This window comes from Malurus melanocephalus, unplaced genomic scaffold (genome assembly GCF_030028575.1).
Source record: "Malurus melanocephalus ecotype Western Australia unplaced genomic scaffold, MMel_1.1 scaffold_490, whole genome shotgun sequence".
NCBI lineage: Eukaryota > Metazoa > Chordata > Aves > Passeriformes > Maluridae > Malurus > Malurus melanocephalus.
In genome coordinates, this window is record NW_026623722.1 from 97,190 (window position 1) to 115,184 (window position 17,995).

The 17,995-nt window shown below is 41.0% G+C and overlaps 1 protein-coding gene across 5 annotated transcripts in view; it reads right to left on the minus strand.

Moving 5' to 3' along the window:
* PRR5 (proline rich 5) overlaps positions 1 to 17,995 on the minus strand; it is a 63,394-nt gene that overhangs the window by 19,816 nt on the left and 25,583 nt on the right. The window contains exons 1-5 of one of the 5 annotated variants that reach the window (XM_057381069.1): positions 13,855 to 14,081; positions 13,530 to 13,643; positions 5,086 to 5,166; positions 1,944 to 1,992; positions 1,233 to 1,290 (exon numbers count right to left, since the gene is read on the minus strand). In XM_057381069.1, the coding sequence (XP_057237052.1) occupies positions 1,233 to 1,290; positions 1,944 to 1,992; positions 5,086 to 5,166; positions 13,530 to 13,633 (292 nt within the window). In that variant the 5' untranslated portion in view covers positions 13,634 to 13,643; positions 13,855 to 14,081. Of the gene's footprint in view, positions 1 to 1,232; positions 1,291 to 1,943; positions 1,993 to 5,085; positions 5,197 to 13,529; positions 13,822 to 13,854; positions 14,082 to 17,995 lie in introns of those variants that run through there. The other 4 variants (XM_057381068.1, XM_057381067.1, XM_057381066.1 and 1 more) reach the window with 4 other exon arrangements.

Consider the following 17,995-nt stretch of genomic DNA (forward strand, 5'->3'; position numbering starts at 1 on the left):
AACTTGCTCTGTTATTTACAAAGCAGCTATGAAGGCCTTCAGATCCTTACAACTCCCCTCGTGCTCTCCAAGCTGTTATTTTATGTAACTGTGGAATTTGGTGTTCAACTTAAGGAGTTTCAGTACTCTTTTTGTGGGCATTGAGGTTTTTAATGTGAAATTGGTTCTCTTTTTGCTACTGTTCAGGGCTACTGTCTTTTCATCAGAAAAGTTTCATTCTGCTCAGATATACTGTCAGCAATGAAAAGTCACATCCAGGATTTATAGACAGCTAAGACTAATGAAAATAGCTGTCTCCAAGCTCCTGCTTAAGGAGTATATTTAGACAAGGCAATATTATGACTACAGCTTTGGAAAAGGAAAGATGCATTTCTTTAAAACTGCTTTCATTCCCTAAAGATCTTCAGAATGTTTACATAATTCTTGAGGCTATTATGAAACCATTTCCCCATCTGATGTATTGAATCACAGAACTCTTTAGCTTGGGAAAGACYTCCAAGATCAAATCCAACCATTAACCCAGCACTGCCCAAGTGACCACATCTACATGTCTTTTAAATAYCTCCAGGGTTGATGACTCCACCACTGCCTTGGACAGCCTGAACAACTCTTTTARTGACGAAATTTTCTTCTAACATGCAATCTAAACCTCCCCTGCTATAGCTTCCATCTAGGACAAGAYAATATATTTAACAACACATCCAAATGCCACGTAATAGCATAAGACAAAACATGGGTGACTATAAAGCAACACAACAGGTGGAGATTTATCCTTGTTGTTACTTCTATGAGGTGGCACCTTCAGAAGGTGTAGACAGTTAAATGGAATGTTGATTTTAAAACCTCATTTGTCTCAGCAGGACTCCAGAATAACTCTTAAAACAGGCTACAGCATTATTTTGGACTTAGATACTTAAAATAACTGGGATCTTTGTGCTTAATTTTTTGTTTATTACATATCTCAGTCTATTTTCCCTTTTCCTGAGCAGGATGTAATTGAAGGAGAAGGAAGTATCCTTGCTGGAGGTAATCTTTCCCTGATTCCCACAATGGATGATTCCCACTAGRCAATCACCTCCCTTTATGAAAGTTAATGAGAATACAAGGCAGGACCCAACACAGACTGTAGGAATGGATTGACCCAGGAGGACAGTGGAAAGCATCCCAGTGCCTTCAGACTGCATTTGCCAAAATTCCTGTGACATACAAAGCCATGCTAAAATCCAAATTACCTTCATAAAACCGGATCTTGTCCCTTAGGATCACCATGCCTTTTGTGAGCAGCTGATTCTGTAAAAAATACAGACTACCTTTACTCAATCCTTTAYTTCCCTACAGCCATCATATTTCACATTTTTCTCATTCTTAACTCTAGACACTGAAGGTGGTCTTTCATTTTAAAAACTAATCATCAAAGGACTCTTGCTGTGTCCATCTATTTAARTCACATGGGACACTTGTGAAATTATGCTGTAATCACCTGCTGGTTTTAGGATAAAGCATGTATTTTGTGCAATACCAAGTACTTCTCAAACTTCAAATGAGTGACCTACAAAACATGTACTCAGAGAAGCAGGAATAATATTGCTTCAACAAACAGTGTACTTATTTTCTGAAGTCAATCCTAGTAACTTTACTACAATGAACTTCACTGGTTTACTCAAGGACTTCAATTTTGAGTTAAAAAAAAAAGTCTGAAATCTCATGAAAGACAGCAATGTCTTACAGAAGCAAAGTSACAGCTTGGGCTTTCACCATCTAACTATATAGATGTACATAAAACTCAAATCTCATTAATCCATGATTTCAAAACCCTGGAGGAGTCAGTGGACATCTCTGAATAATTTCAAGGGTCATCCAGGCCATCATTTGGAGTGGGCAAAATTATTTTTCTCAGTAGCACATAACAAAATTGGATTTAAATAAAGAAAACACAGGCCTACCTGCAGATACTCAGTGAAAAAGGATCCTAATTCTGTTTTCAGTAATTGCCTGTATCAAAAAGAGCAAGAAAAGAATCTGTGTAATCAGCAAATCACATTAGCTGTGCACTGCATGGAAGTCACTAATAGCAAATTACTTTAGTATGAGCACACAGACTGTCAATGACTGAATAAAGAGAGCAAAGAGGGTCAACAAAACCAAGACTGTGTGTTGAAAAACATCAGCTGTCATTTCAGATGTCTCAATTGTACAAAAAAAAATAAGATTTGATGAAAAGAGGATTYCTTCCATCCTACATCCACTCAGGAAACTCAAGACAGCTGAAGTTTCAATGAAAAAGTAGGCAGGAATTTAACAGTTTAGCTCTGCCTTTCATGATTCCTCTACACTAAAACCTATAAAGCAATCTCAGAGAGCAACTGAAACTCCCATGCAAAACAAAATCCCACAAACAACTCCCAAATTCAGAAACTGAATTCAACGTAGTCAATAAGCCTGTTTGTAACCAGGTAAAACTCCCTACATGGCCAAAATGCAATGTTATTTAAATCTGACATGCTGGATGCTAGATAATACTTTTCTTCAGTCAGGTCACTATTTAGGTGCATAAATGACAGCCTGGACCTTATAGAAATGCAGCCCCAGCTGGGGTGATTTTTTCTAGATCACAAGTGATGACACTGAAAGTTCATCTTACTTTGAACGTGGATAGACAAACCATTTTTAGGTTGAACTAACAAGAAAGCTGCAGGTTTGAATTTTCCTATGGGAGTGAAAATTTATTTTCATGTATCTCTTCATGCCACTGTTTCAAAAAAATACTTGTACTTTCTGCTGACAGATTTTGTTTAATTCTCTACCCTTTCCTCAAGCTAGCAGCTCCAGATGTATTCCTCATAAATATATTCTCTTTTAATATTTTAGGTTCTACTGATAAACTCTGGTATTTAGGGCAGGAAATAAAAAAGTAGGTTCTACTTATCCAATAGCCAGCTCTCTGACAAAAGATGATCCCACCACATTTCCATCATGGTAGAATCCAAGTAAAAACCTGACTAAACCTGAAAGGGATCCCTGACCAGACAGCAGATCTTATTTCAAGTACATCTGATTTTTAAGGCAGATGTTTTGCACTCATGAAGCTTCTCTGGATGCAGAGATCCACTCACAGCCCATTACTATCCTGTAACTGTTCAAAAGATAACTAACTAATATTAACAATTTACCTAAACACTCCCACACTTGAATTCTGCCCTGGGGAAACAATGTGATTTTTTWAAATTTTGTACTCATGGGAAAATGTGTCTAAAACAATCTTAAGGCAAGTATACAATTGTTCCACTTCTGAGGTCATGTTTTATGAATCAGGTATTTTTAACTCAATAACAACATTAACCCAAAGAAAGTTATTTTGAAATAAATTTTAAAAGCAGTAAGAAAGGTATTTTTGTTTCAAATCAGTAATTTCATCATCAGCTCAGGCAGGAGGCACAAGGCCTTCTCCMTGAAATGAGCTATCAGCTGAGATAYCAACAAAGCAGCATTATCCCCACCAGAACAAAAAGGAACAGGCCAATTGTGTGGCATCAAATCCATTAATAAAGTGGAAAAACAAAAATCAGTGTATTTCTAGTCAGCTTGACTATTCAGCCACRTGGGATGTTGCAATAAATTTAACTCAACGATGTTACCAGGCATCGTGGAGGTGCAGAGTTTACACCAGGTAAATTAAAGCAAAATTTGGACACATTCCTACCTATATGTTGGTTCATACAAGATTATATTTGTCTGTCACATTAGCAGAATTTTTTTCCTCTCCTATCCCTTAGCAGCAGATGAGCATATTAAGGGAAATCTGTCAGGCCAAGAAAACTCAGCCCAGAAGTAGCATTTTTTGCCATTCAGATAAAGGCTGAAAAATCCTAACAGCACTTACAATAATAATGATTAATCATTATTCCAGTAACTAACAGAACATGATTGATGGATCATGCTAAGTGACAGACATCCTAGAAAAGCTATTCTTTGTATGTCATTTTCTCCTCAGAGAAGTAAGAAATAATTCAAGAGTAAGCTTCTTTTTCATTCCAAAGAGCAAACACAGGCCCAGTGTCTTCTGGCTGGACTTTTCTGAAGGTATTTTCACAATTAAAGGAACCAGACTGGGCCAACTATCCCAGCCTGGGACAGATAAACCCCAAATATCTGGACATTCTKGGGATTTTGTCAGACTCCAGACACAGAGACAATGAGCAGTGAGGGAATGTAATAAGCTGTCTTTTTTAAGTGCAGATTCTTTTCCACCACATATTTTATAAAGCACTGAACCAATTTCTAAAAGGAAATCTGCTACCCTGTTGTCACCAGTGTGAGAGTTTGGTAAGCAATAACAACTGCTGAAAAAGCAGTAAAATGTGAAATGCTGTAAATYCACATCAGCTTTTATCTTGGCAAATTTTCTTTTCAACTGCAACTTAAATAAATCAAATGGTATGATTTTCACCTTTTTTTTAAGGAAAGAAATTTTCCATTATATGGCCTACAGTTACTCTGTACCYGGCCTACAGTTACTCTGTTTCAGACAGTATCATCACAATAGAGGTAAGAAATTGGAAACATAAAGAGTGTTATTCACAGCGTGGTGTTAACAGGACAGTTTTGCAACTTCACATACATTCACGTTGTGTAGAAGCAGTAAATTTAAGGCATCAAACAGGCAGAGCATCTTTCTTTGCCATGTCCCACTCAATGCTTGGAGGCTTTACCTCCTCCACAGGTAAAGGGAAGCACCTGAGAGTGGCACCTCTGGAAATGGCAGTATCACTACAGTGCAATAGGGCTGAATCACTAGAAGGGTCTAGGTTTTCCCTTCCTTAGTTTTAAACCAGCACATCAAAACAGACTGAAATAAACTCTCCATTCAGGGATGAATTCCTTCTGCAGAAGGAGGGATTAGCTCCTGCCCACAGTGAGGTGCTGACACACATCAGCAACAGCGATTACAGAAGCAAAATGGACTCAGTTGGTCCAAACTGGGACTGGGAGAAAAACCTTAATGCTCTCTAGAAGCTCTAAAGCACAAGGGCTGCAAACAGTACTGAGCATTTGGCTGAGAACACCTCCCATGGCTGAATCTCTTACCTGACTCCTTCATTGAGGTTGTAAAGTTCATGGTCTGGGAGACCCTTACGCTGGAACACTGCTATCACTCCATTGTGGATACTGCAAGAGGACATGAGGAGTCATTAGCACCTAAAAAGATTTTGAGAAGGGTATCACCGCCACGATTAGCCTAGCATTTCTGTCTAGATACTTCAGGACTTTTCAAAAATCATAGATGATTTCTGGTACTCCACCCATCCCAGATACCTTAAAGGGAAKCACTGCCCAGAAAATTGGTAACATCTTAGAAAATCAGATCTTTAAGGTTTGTTCCAACTCAGTAACTTCAACAGCTGCACATCTGAAGTCACTAATTTCAAAAACTTGGGCCTATGTTTTTAAGTACTTTTAGTATGTCAACTATAACTTTTAATAATCCACATATTAAGTATATTTGAAGTATTCAGAAGTACAGTTTTTATCTCTACRGCTCACTGCAGAGACAATTAACAGTTTCCACTGCACTGGAGTCTGTGCAAGGGAGCAACAATCTGCTTTGGAGCTTTGGAAAGCAGGAGCAGGACCAGATTTGCTCATCCTGAAGGTTCAAGAGTGTGGGGTTGCTGTGTCGAGTGAAGAAGAGCCAAAGGTAGTTGGTATCTGTTCATAAGGTCCTCAGGGGAAGAAGCTTGATTTCTACTGGGGGAAGAGCTTATCATAGAATCACAGGATGTCCTGGGTTGGAAAGGACCTAAAGATCATCCAGTTCCACCCCCTGCCATGGGCAGGGACACCTTCCATTAGAGCAGGGTGCTCTAAGATCCATCCAACCTCGCCTTGAACATTTCCAGGGTTGGAGCAGCCACAGCTTCTCTGGGCACCCTGTGCCAGGACCTCACCACTCACCACCCTCACATGGAGGAATTTCTTCCTAATATCCAATCTAACCCTACTCTCTTTGTCAGTTTGAAGCCATTCCCCCTCGTCCTGTCACTACAKGTCCATGTAGAAAGGCTCTCTCTTTCTTTCTTCCAGGCTGCCTTCAGGTGCTGGAAGATACGGTCAGCTCTGGGCTGATCAGAAAAGCTCAGCCACCTTCATCTAATGAAAAAGAAAACTAAAAGTGGCATATGAAGGGTCTGATCTGGTGTGGAGAAATATGCAGACAGAAAAAAGAACCATTATCCTCTTCTCTCTTTTGTTCCTTTGAAGATGTTTCCCTCAAGYATTACACAGTACTGCTGCCACAGCAGTCTCTCTTTCCTCCCTACACCCACAAGCACAGACAGACATTCACGATCTAACCCAGAYTATTTTGGCTGGTTCATAGAGACACACTCAATTTATGATTATTTGAAAATTGGCAGATAAATGTCCCTGGTATACAGTGAAGTGACTTGGATATTTTAATATTATGAGTAATAATGGGAAGTAAGATTAATGTAGTGAATAAAACAAGCAGTCTTTACATGCTCTTCTGATTCAGAAATGAACTTTGCAATTTACCTGCCAGCCTTCTGCAGAGAAGAATGACTAAATATCTCTCCTAAAAGGCAACATGCTCTGTCTCTCTTTCTCCCTGGCACCCCTTTCTACATGACAGAGAGGTTTTCTCTCCAGCTTAACAGGTCCATTATTATTCCTCCAAGAAATAAGAGAGAGCAAGCTTTTTTCAGCAGAATTAAGAGGGACAGGTTGTGAGCATTCAAGTTATTGTCCATTTAGAACATCACTTACATAAAACATCCTAGCAGTGAACTTATAATCTACATTAGATCTCCCTTGTAGTGAGATCTAACGTTGGTGGCCTCGGTGTCAGGATAATAAAAAGTTGGCTTAAATCTTCTTAGCTACCTCAAGATAACGAAAAAACCCCAGCCCTTGCTTAAATCAATGTGTTTCTATAACAAGTGATTGTTYAAAAAGATTTTGTCAGAATGGTTCAACCTTTTGGTGTAAAGAAAATCTGAGCTGCTGCTTACACACAGAAGCTCTGCAAGATGCTTGAGGTGCAACCAGCTTTCATTGAGGTCTAAGTCAGTAATTATACGTAATTAAACTTACATTGCAGTAGTTAACCTGAACTGAAAATGCTTTGTAAACTCCCTTCTGTAACTCTTGTACAACATGAATGCTGATAATGGGAGCACTCATGCACTAATATATTACTGTGAACACCTTCCCTGCAGTTGCTTTGTGTGTAAATGTGTGCACAGGAATACAGCACTGCAAGAAATAAAAAAAAAAGAGCCAAATAGAGCCCAAAAAACTCAACAGAGTGGGCTCACTGGAGGAGGRGAAATCAGTATAAGAAAACCAAAGAGACCAGGGTTTTTGAAAGGTGTCCTAGGGCAGCTGAGTATTCCCATCCTCTGCTTACGTTAGAGAAAAGATAAACAACCCTTTTGAACTATATATTAGTTGAGATTACTCTGGTTTGCTTTGTTGTGCTCCTCCCTCCAAGGACAGTGGTGGGGGACGAGGTACAAGCCACACACATTCCAGGACCAGTGATAACAGTTCAGAGGCAGGAAGGAAGCTGCCTGTTCTCCGGGACTGCTTCTTTTCATCTTCTTTGGATTTGATTTTTTCAACGATGATTTTTCTCATCCAAGAATCAGAAGATTCAGGAATCAGAGAAATCAGAATTCAGAATCAGAGAAATCAGAAGATTTCYCATCTGAGAATCAGGCGACAGGAGAGAAAAATCCTCCAGTGAACCACGGGAGCAACTCCATCCAACCCTCTGGGAGCCCCTGGAGGGGGAAGGCCACTCCAAGAGGAAAGAAAAGACTTTAAGATCCAACAGCTGTTTGCACAGGTTTTTTTCTTGWTTTGGTTTTTTCAAATGTAATTTCTTTTCTGCCTCTTGTTTGTGCCTTGTGGGCATATTATTTTGTTTTGTTAAATAAATAGGGTTTTTTTTTTTCCTTTTTCTTTTCACTTTCCTCTCTGTGGGAAGTATTTGTTTCCAGGACCCAGTTGGGGAAGGAAGAGGGTTTGCTGCAACTTGCAAATGCTCACCCACCCATTAAAAGGGTTGCCTTTAGGATGACAACAAAATGTCAGATGGCTCCAGCAATGCATTGTACTTATCTATCCCTCGGTAGCTACAGATTGCCAAAGGAAAACTATCAACAACCAAGGCAGCACTCACAGCCACAAAAATCAACTCAGCAGCCTAAGAAACTTCACCTCTTTCAAAAGACAACTCATTCTACATTTGACTGAACCTCCAGAGGAGGAGGCAGCTCCAGCTGTCCAAAACATGGGAATGGCAGCTCCAGCACACACAGCACAGATCATCCCCAGCATCAGCTTCAGCATGAAGGGATGTGGAAGGTGCAAATCCCTCGAGCACAGAGCTGGATGCTTGCTGACAGCACTCCAACAGAGCCAGGGTCAAGGTGGGCACAGTGGGAGGGGTTATTCTGAATTTTTGCATATTATCAATCTACTACAGGCCTATAGAGATCAATACCACCAAAATAGACACTTCTCCTGAGCACCTATTTGTCCATCCAGACACCACTGGGAGCCTGCCTCCCTCCAGTACCATCCATAATTATTCCTTTACTGACATTTGGAAGCCARGAGGAAAAAATATTGGAATTAAACCAATTTTCTGCAAGGTCAGAATCAGTTTGGCCACAAAGATGAGGCACAACTGCAAAGCTAGGTTTGCAAGTCTCTTAAGCCCTGACCTTCTGTGTGTTTTGACCATGGCCGTGGCCCTCCCAGCTCAGCTTTTCCTGGCAAAGCAGCTGGACTGGCCAATGTCGACATTCTGAAAACGTCACACAGATAATTCATTCTCTAAAGCAGTCACTGGCTTTGTGTGCAAACAGCATAGGTGAAAATATCACAGTGATTTTTTTTTTTTATCCAGTGTTCGCAAATTCTGCCCTTCCTAGAACTCCAGGTGAAGTCCACATGAAAAAATAATGCTGTGTGAATAATCACACCCTGTGACTACCAGGCAGTTAAAGATAACATTTTCATTTTCAAAAGGGACTAAATTAGTTAGGGCAAATTTCCTCTGCACAGTTACATGAGCAGCTAATTAACAATAATTAGCCTGATATACTGGCATCAAAACCTTCTKGAAGACACGGCTGCTCCAGAGTAAAACAACATTTTTCTGAATTAGCTTAACCCAATTGGGAAGAGCCCATTTTCAGCACAGCTTCAGTCCAGCTGTAACTCTACTAGTTTTCCTTGAGGAAATGGAAAACTGACCCTTCCAAAATAAGCCTGTTTCCTGGAATATCTACTCAAGGAAAGGCAACGTGCAAAGACGGACAGGCTGCAACTAATCACTTGATCATAAAAGTGAAAATAAGATGGTCTGCAAAACTCCCTCCTCAAAGAGTTTGGGAGGAATTAATCCACTCACTTCACCAACCATATCCACTGTTCTGARACACCAAGAAATTGAGACAGACAGGTAAAGGGACTTCCCAGAGGTGTTACTAAGAGTTAATATCTGGCTTTCTGTGTTCAAGGAAGTGTAAGTTATTCTGGAGGGCTACAGGGAGCAGCAATTCTCCRCTACCACCAGTTCAGAGCTCAAAAATGCTCCATGGAGCAGTGGTGGCTGGGCCAGTGGGAAGTCTCCTTCACCAGCCTKGTCCTCCTTTCCACCCCACAGTGAGACTTTGTTTGGTCCCCATGCACACAGAGTACCCAGCACTCCAAAGAGGGCTTCAAATAAAGGGTCAGAGAAAACAGGGTGATCCTCAGACAAAATATTTCTAAATAAACACTAAATAACAGAAGAAAGAAAATTTCAAAGTAGGAGTCAGAAAAATATGCTGGTCTGGAATATGTTCTCCATTGGAAAAGCCTTCCTGWGATCCGAAAAAACATTCATTTTGATGAAATAGATGAAATATGGGTTTTTTATGAAAAAGATTAAATATAGTTTTCATTACTGTAAAAGTATTTTCACAGCAAGTTGTGTGCTTATTACAACCCTGTAAAAATTAGCTCAGGCCATCTTTCTGATTCCATATGTCTCCTTGGATTTACTGCTGATTTCACTAATGTCACAAGCAACTTACCTGCTTTCTTCACCTCTTTGCTATCTCCTACTTGGTCATGCCTCTGTGAATTTTCCATATTTTCTTACACTAAAGAGGATCTAAAAACCTTTGACTGGAGGTTTTTCCAGAGCACAACTCAGACAGTATCAGCTCCTGATTASGCAGACTGTGCTAGCTCAATCAGAATGAAAACCTCACCACAYGGATTTTATTTGGCCTGAGTGGGCCCCCCAGCTTGTGAGCTCAAGATTAAAACCCCTGGGTTTCTCAGTCCAATTGGTTTAATCAGCATTCAGCCCTCAGTTTTTGCCTGAAGCAGAAAGCGGGAAGAGGGAAGAAAAAGGACTGAAGACAATGCTAGTGAAAAAATCTAAACTATTTTAATCCAATGCAAATTCTGTGAGCTAGGATGAARTGTATTGTTCCGCTATGTTGCTGTTGGTTGCTAGTTAACTGCACTGACAAGTGTTTTGCTGCACAGATCTGGGGGTTCATGGGAAAGCAAGCTCTGAAAAAGCCTTGATATGAAGTCTCATTTGCTTAATAGCACACAGCAGCTTGGCACAAATTTCCCTTTGATGTAACAGTGCTGAGAAGTTTCACTGCATTCTACTTCAGAGGTGAAGGGAAGTCATCAGGGAGGAAGTTACTTCCGTGCTATTCCACAGGGTACGTTCCCCCTGTATGCTGAATTAGGTGTCAAAATGCAAAAGGAATTCTCAGGTATGAACAGTCTGAGCTGAGACTGGTGTGAAGGGGGCAGAGGGGACAAGAAGGGATATCACTGGACAACAGCAGCCACACACAGGGCAAATGCAGAAAGGCAGCCATGCACCTTCCACCTCCGAAAACGCCCACAGTGACAGCACTGCTGTCCTGCAGAAGACCCCATGAGCAGCACTTTGGCTTTTCAGTGCCTGGCATGGTCAGGGCAGCATCCTTGCTCTGCCTCAAAGGTCTGCCTTTCTGCTTTTCAGCCAGTTTGTGTGGAGCTGAACCTGCCATGGGCTGTGCTTCAGCTCTCCCCACCTCAGTTCTCATGAACCTGACTCAAAGCTTATTTGAAAAGCAGAGACACAMACACCACACCCAGAAACAGCTGCTAACATTAGGCAAGAAAACAGCAGACATTTAAATGTAGAATAGCCAGGTTTGGTGAGAGGGGAGAGCTCGGCCGGTGCATCTTGACTTCCTTGATTGGCAAGCTCTTACCCTTACACAAAATGAAAAAACACAAGCAATCCTTTCATGTGGAAGGAAAATTATTCCTGCAAACCAAAGTAAGCAAAGTGTCCTATGTTAAGTTGTTTCAATTTTGCATYAATCAAAAAAAGAAAATAAATTCCACAGTCCAAGAGTTTAAAAAACTCTACAAGATTTCTGGTAAGTCAAACTTTAGATGTCCAGTGACATTACAGTCTCCCCAGGAGAGAGATGAACACAGGTTCCCTCAAGATGGGCATGTACTGGTGATAGGCAGAAGCTACAGTGGATAATTTCTTAATCCATCTAATTCAATATAATTTAAACCCAGTYCTTCCTGAGGATAAACCCCAGTTTTACAGCCTGCAGAATATATGAGTTTCTTAAAACCCAACAGATGACAGAAGTCTTTCTGAACCTGAAGGAATTACCTTCACTCTCTTTCACTCAGAAGAATGCCTTGCACTGTTAAATAAGAAATAAAAGGCTTTCCCTTTGGCCATGCAGTGCAGCCTTTCAGAGTTGCAATAGCAGCTCATATCTGCAATACCAGCCATACTCTAGGCAGCTCTTAGCACAGGAACAAAATGCCCACTTCACTTGCATCTGTACAACAACCCCACCAATGCTTCCAGGTGTTACCMTAGCACGTGCCACCAAAGAGGATTTCCACCATAAGCCTGGAAATCCATGCACTGGGAAAAGGCAACCCAGGGGTGGAAAGCATGGTTAGGTCTGAGGTCATGCAAAGCAGTGACAGAACAACTCATGGACACCTATTCAAGGAACAGGCAAAGGGACAGTTGTGTAATTGTTTGGATGAAACATGCAGATTTCCAGTTCATTGACTGGCAAATACTTCTGTCCAGAGCTGTACCTCTCCTATTCAAATTAAAAGTAACAAACTCTTGCTTCATCTCCATTAGGAAATMCTTTAGTTTGAATATCAGCAGACCCAAGACTGGAACTCTGCCTCACAGCAAGCCACTTACTTGATCTGCTCTCCATTCACATCTGCCTTCAGAACTCCCTCACCACAGGCAACATCTGGAAAAGCCAACAAAAAGCTATCTGCACACCATCACAAGAAGGCTCTGGGACTGTATTCTGTCACCTTGATTCACACCCAGAACTCTCTTACTCCTTGCTACCCTTACTGGCCAAATAAAGTCCCAATTGGCACAATTGAAAGTGGCCCAATCTATCCTTGACCCACCACTACCATCCATGCACACATCAAGTACAAATCAGGGTCATACAAACACTGTATTTCAGCAGCAACTCAGTCTCTTTTGTGATTAGCATGGTTTCAGAGTTTAAAGCACTGCTGGCTTTCAACAACTCCTACTATACACATGAAACCTCAAATCAAGTGGTGAGAAGGACAGAAGATGTGATATTTTATATATATTAAGTGTCTCAGAACTTTAGCAAATACATCTGTAGTTCACTGGAATTTTTCTTCCTACAGTTGTACCGCCATACAATTATRAAATACTACATAAAATTACACTTTGCAGGCTGTGATCCAAGTGAAAACATTTAGTTTTCAAAAATKACTTAAGAATTTAATATCCAACAATTTAGAGACTCAGATTAATCTTTTAAGATTGTCAACAGAATGGACATTAAGATGCTTTCTGAATAGCTGAGCTAATTGACACATTCACACAAACAAAATGTTTGCATAGGTTTTCTTGTAAAACAGCCATAGAATTCAAATATATAAACACAAAAAAGAAAACAATCAGGGCTTATTTCCCTGTCCAAAGTGCAGAGGCTTGCATGTGTACACACACATGTGCACAGATCTTTTGTACTAACATRAGTAAACTTAGTAGACTTTGTCATAACTATATTAACCAGCAACAGCYATAGATATGCAGATTAAAAGAATATATTTTAATAGTTGTGCATATGTAATTTTTTTAACAATAACCTAAGCCAAACAAACTTTAAATGAGAACGTCTGGATAGACACGAAGATATATTTGTAGTTGGACTCAGTGAAACAAGTTGCTGAAGGGAACTGAAGGGAAGGCAGAGAATGCTCTTYGTTATCAGCCTTCAGAGAAAGATTAAGAGCAAGGGGGAAAAAGCCACTCCTGTGTTTAGGAGCTCCGGTGCGTGTACCCCGGGCAGAACAGGCTGCAGCCCGCGGAGCAGTGCAGGAGCCCGTGTCCCAGTGCAGGAGCAGGCGAGGCTGCCAAAAGCCAGCACACTGCGTGACCTTACCTGTTCCAGGTAGCGTTGGAGCAGGCCCGGTGCTGCTGAGTCCCCCGCTCATCCAAGGCTGCCTGCTCTCTCTTGCCCAGATCACTGAGGCTGGGCGAACTCATGAACTTCAACCTGCGAAGAGTCCTCATGGTCAAATGTGTGTTTGTGCGTGGCAGCTACAGATACACCATCCTGTTTACACACATACACGCGCAGCTGGAGCAGCGGCAGCAGCAGCAGTGCGAGCAGTTCCCTCCGTTTGCTGTTCAAAAAAGAAACTTAAAAAAAAAAGAAGAGAGAACCAGTCTCTACAGAGCACACCTCTGCCAGCAAGAAAACAAACCTTTAATCAGATCAACTCTGACGTCATCAACCGTGGTTAATAATTTCTCCAGTCCTTTCAAAAAATAAGTCAAACTTCTGGCTGCTGCTACAGCACGTTGAAGGGGCCCTTTGTAACCTCAGCTGCCCCAAGTGTGAGGGTTTCCTCTCCCTGTGTCCCCAGGCACCATGTCCCAGGAATCGTGCTCAGCATTGCAGTGCTCCACCTGTCATGGGAACTGCTTGGTCCTCCAGCAGCTTGGGGGGAGCTCTCACAGCATTTCCCAACTTCTCCTCCCACTTTCTGCACTCATAAAGGGAAATGAAACTGGAGGGCAACAGACAGGAAAAAAAAAAAAACAAAACCAGAAACCGAAGTAACCAATACTGACACTGAGATTTTATTGCAAAGTTTCATAACTGCCTGATCCTTGCCATGTTACGACATTGAACACATACGCTCTCACTCACACATCCACATCCATGCCCTCAGAGGCTSCTCTGGCTCAAAGTCTCACACAAAGGATTCGCAAGAAACATAACTGCAGAATGAGAAGTGCTGCTCTGGAGTTCAGCACTTTGAGGAATTTTTGGTGGYGCATAGAAGAGCCAGATGCTTTGCCTTTCTCTGCCTTTTACTRGTTTTGTTTTATTTTTAAATTGAGATAGCAGCTGGACAACTCGGGGCATACCTAGTTTCTACAAAAGCCCCAGGTGTCTTATCTTCAAAGGAAAAATCTTTGTCTCTCTGACTGCAGCAGCGGAGCTGAAGGATATGCTGCTACAAGACTCCACCCCATGCTTAGCTCACTGTCACTCACTTGCAGTTCTGTTTTAAATCCGGGAATGCCTGGCTGATCTTCTGGTATAGTTTGCAACAGAAWGAGCCAGAGCGTAAGAACTGCTCTTCTGTTGCTACGGCATTGGTCTACAAATAGTCTGGTAAAAGCCAGAAGGCTCCTTGCAGAGTAACCTCCCACTCACTGCAAAGGGGCTGCAATAGAAGAACTTCCCCTTTCTTTGTTTTTTCCTTCCTGTTTTCTACTTACTCTTTCCAYCTGTGATAGCCCATTGTCTAGATTCAGACTACAACTGTATTYGTTGGTGTCCAAATAACATGGCAAAGTTTACATTACAGAAGAACTCAATTTTTCCAGAGAGCTCTGCYCTATATGCATCATATACTGACAGATTTTAGTAAAAAACAATTCCTCTCACTATTCAACTGAGGCCAAAGATTACTGCATATAAAYATTTACTTCCAAAATTTATATTTGGTGTTACCTCCATGGGAATCAACTGCAGAACTACTTAGAGAAWTAAATATATTTACTTTGTGTAATTTCATTTTCCACCTAGCTCACTTGCTTCTGCTTCCCACTTTCTGTGAATTTGACARGTTTTGCAAAATGTTATTATACTGGATTAAACCCTCGGATTTTTTAACTCTTTGATCCCTCAGCAGCCATGAAGACTTTACAAACTGTATATTGACAATGCCAGTATATCACCAYCTACATGTTTCATCTTCTTTTTTTMCCTAATATGCTTAATTATTTAATWGACTAAACCCAAGGAGCTGCTGCRGCAACTTTAGATACACCAGACAACTCTGCAAAAAACAGCTCTTTGCTTCCTCATAAAATGCCAAATTCYRAAAGAAGAGGAAAGAAAAGGATCTCTTCCATCTGTATGGTGAAATACTACACCAGTAGAAGTCACTATTTATATGTCACCCCATCAATCTCACTAACCAGTATTAGATTCAGAATCAACGCATGCACCAAAAACATGGGTGAGCCAGCATTCCAATCTCCTGAAAAATTTGYAACAGAAGCCAGGCTTTCTCTGCACTTCATTCTCCTTCCTGTGATTACACCTGATCAAATGTTGATTTATGACTAACTAATTTTCAACAAGGGCTACCTCCACCCATAATTGCAGAGTAATATTTCACACTTACACCATGCTGTGTGTCCACAGACATGCCTGACTTCATGTCATTCATTAACTCAGCCTGAGCAGCTCTTGGGTATAAAGGGAAAAAATGAAATCTGCACTTCAGCATTAAGAGGGAAGAAGACAGAGGTGGTGTGACACCGGAGTTGTAGGGGAATTTCTGTTGACCTGGACTTCTATCTCAAGGCCTAAATAKATAGGCAGATAAACACAGGCTGGAAGTTGAAGAGTACTTATGCTTTTACTAGAAAAACATGTTAACGTACAGATCCAAGATCTTGTATCAAACACAGCTTTTTAAACCACAAGGCTATCCCACAGTTACCTCCTGATAATGGCAGTGATRTCTGCAACACTCTTGCTGGGACCTGTGGTTTAAAGACAGTATTGTTGTCCCCAGAAAACATTAGAAAAAAAAAATCCATGCAGTCATCCTCAAGGATATACTTGGTTTCAAAAGAATAATTGCTGAGGAAAAAAAKAAAGAAAGAACCTCACATTTTATTTATCTAATGCTATTTTAATTTTTACAGTATAATTGTCTTGTCTCCTTGCAAGTTTCCTTTTGACCACGATGAGAGAGAAAAAGAAGCAAAAAGTAATGTTCATGATGGGGAACATAAATAAATTCACAATATACGAAATTCATAATAAAGCTGTGACTGTTATGGGTCAACATGTTTTAGGCTACACCATTCTGGGACAGGTGAGCACTGCAGTAGTATCAGTACCAGAGGGAGAATATAAACAGTAAGAGAATTTATCATCTCAGCTTTATTCACATTCAAAGCTTTGTCATGAAACAAGACAACTTAATAAATAAAAATTTTAATTGGGAATAAAAAGCAGCCCACTACTTTATCTCCCTATCTCTTTTGGAGAAGAGAGTAGAATTCCTGTAATGATATTGAGTGGTGTACACTGTGCAACCAAAAATGASAATGGTAATGTGTCTCTATGGCAGGAACGATTTAAAAACCTCCCTAGACAAATGCATTTTCGTTTTCCATAAACTACACCACAAAACTTAGGGCATGCCTTGACACATGCCAAAGCTCAGGAATTAATCTTCTGACAGAACATTTCTTAAAGGCACAGCATATCCTCTCATGCTGGCAGACAAGGAGCAAGGAAGAAAGGAAGAAGATCCAACTGCAAGGAAAAAAGAAAAAGAACTGGGGGAAATTAAGTTGTAAATTAAGACTTATCAATTCCTTTGCTACAGTATCTACATAAAACTCCTTTATCATCAGAAAACAAAGAATAGAATAAAGAAAGTATGAAACCRAACTGCGTCCATTTATGCCCCTCCCCCTCCATCCCACTGACGTGCTGCAACCTCTGGAGATAAAGGCGTTCTCAAAGACGCTGGTTTTTTTTATTGAGGTTAATCCTAGGACAGCCTTGGTTTTGCTTTACCTCATTTCTGCCCTCACCAAGCTGAGCACTGATTTTTGAGAGATGACTAGGCCTTACTTAGACACCTTCTCAACCTTTGGAACCCCTCCTGTGTACTCCTGTATGCTCCATCCTATGCCCAACCATGCCCACATGACAACAGCCGCCTCCCTTGGGACAGAGTTGGGCTTTCTGTCCCTTCACCTCCATGTGGGACTCACACATGGCATTCACCTTTTACATTATGACAAAGAAATGATCATGACACTATCTCCTTCCGAAACAATCACACAGTGACACCAAAGAAGAGCCCTTCAACTAGGGCTGGAAAGGGATGCTCTGCCCCTGTCACCYCTTCTGCAGTAACAGTCCATCCTGCAAAGCTTCAGATGTGACCTTCAGGCAACCCACAGCTGCTGTAGTCCCACTGCCTGCCTTGCAGATACACCAGCTTCCACCAAATATGGCATCCATGTCATGGCAACCTGAAGGCAATCAGGACCCATTTCCTGGACCTTCTCTTCCAGAAGTGTGAGGCAGAGCAACATGAGATTTTCTCAGCAGAGATCTGCATCTGAGCAAAGAACCACCCAGACTGCAGTGACCATGTAACTCTAGTTTCTTTACACAGTCTGCTGATGAATGACATTCATTCCCTGTATACTGAGTTCCTCAGCCTCCCCACCTTGCTCTCTTCCTSATCCTCCTTCACCCTTTGCTTTTGTATTCCCTTTGTTTTTTGTCTTTCTTGGCYAGCTAATTCTTCCTCAGGCAGTTTTCAAATATAAAGAGAAAGAAAAATACTT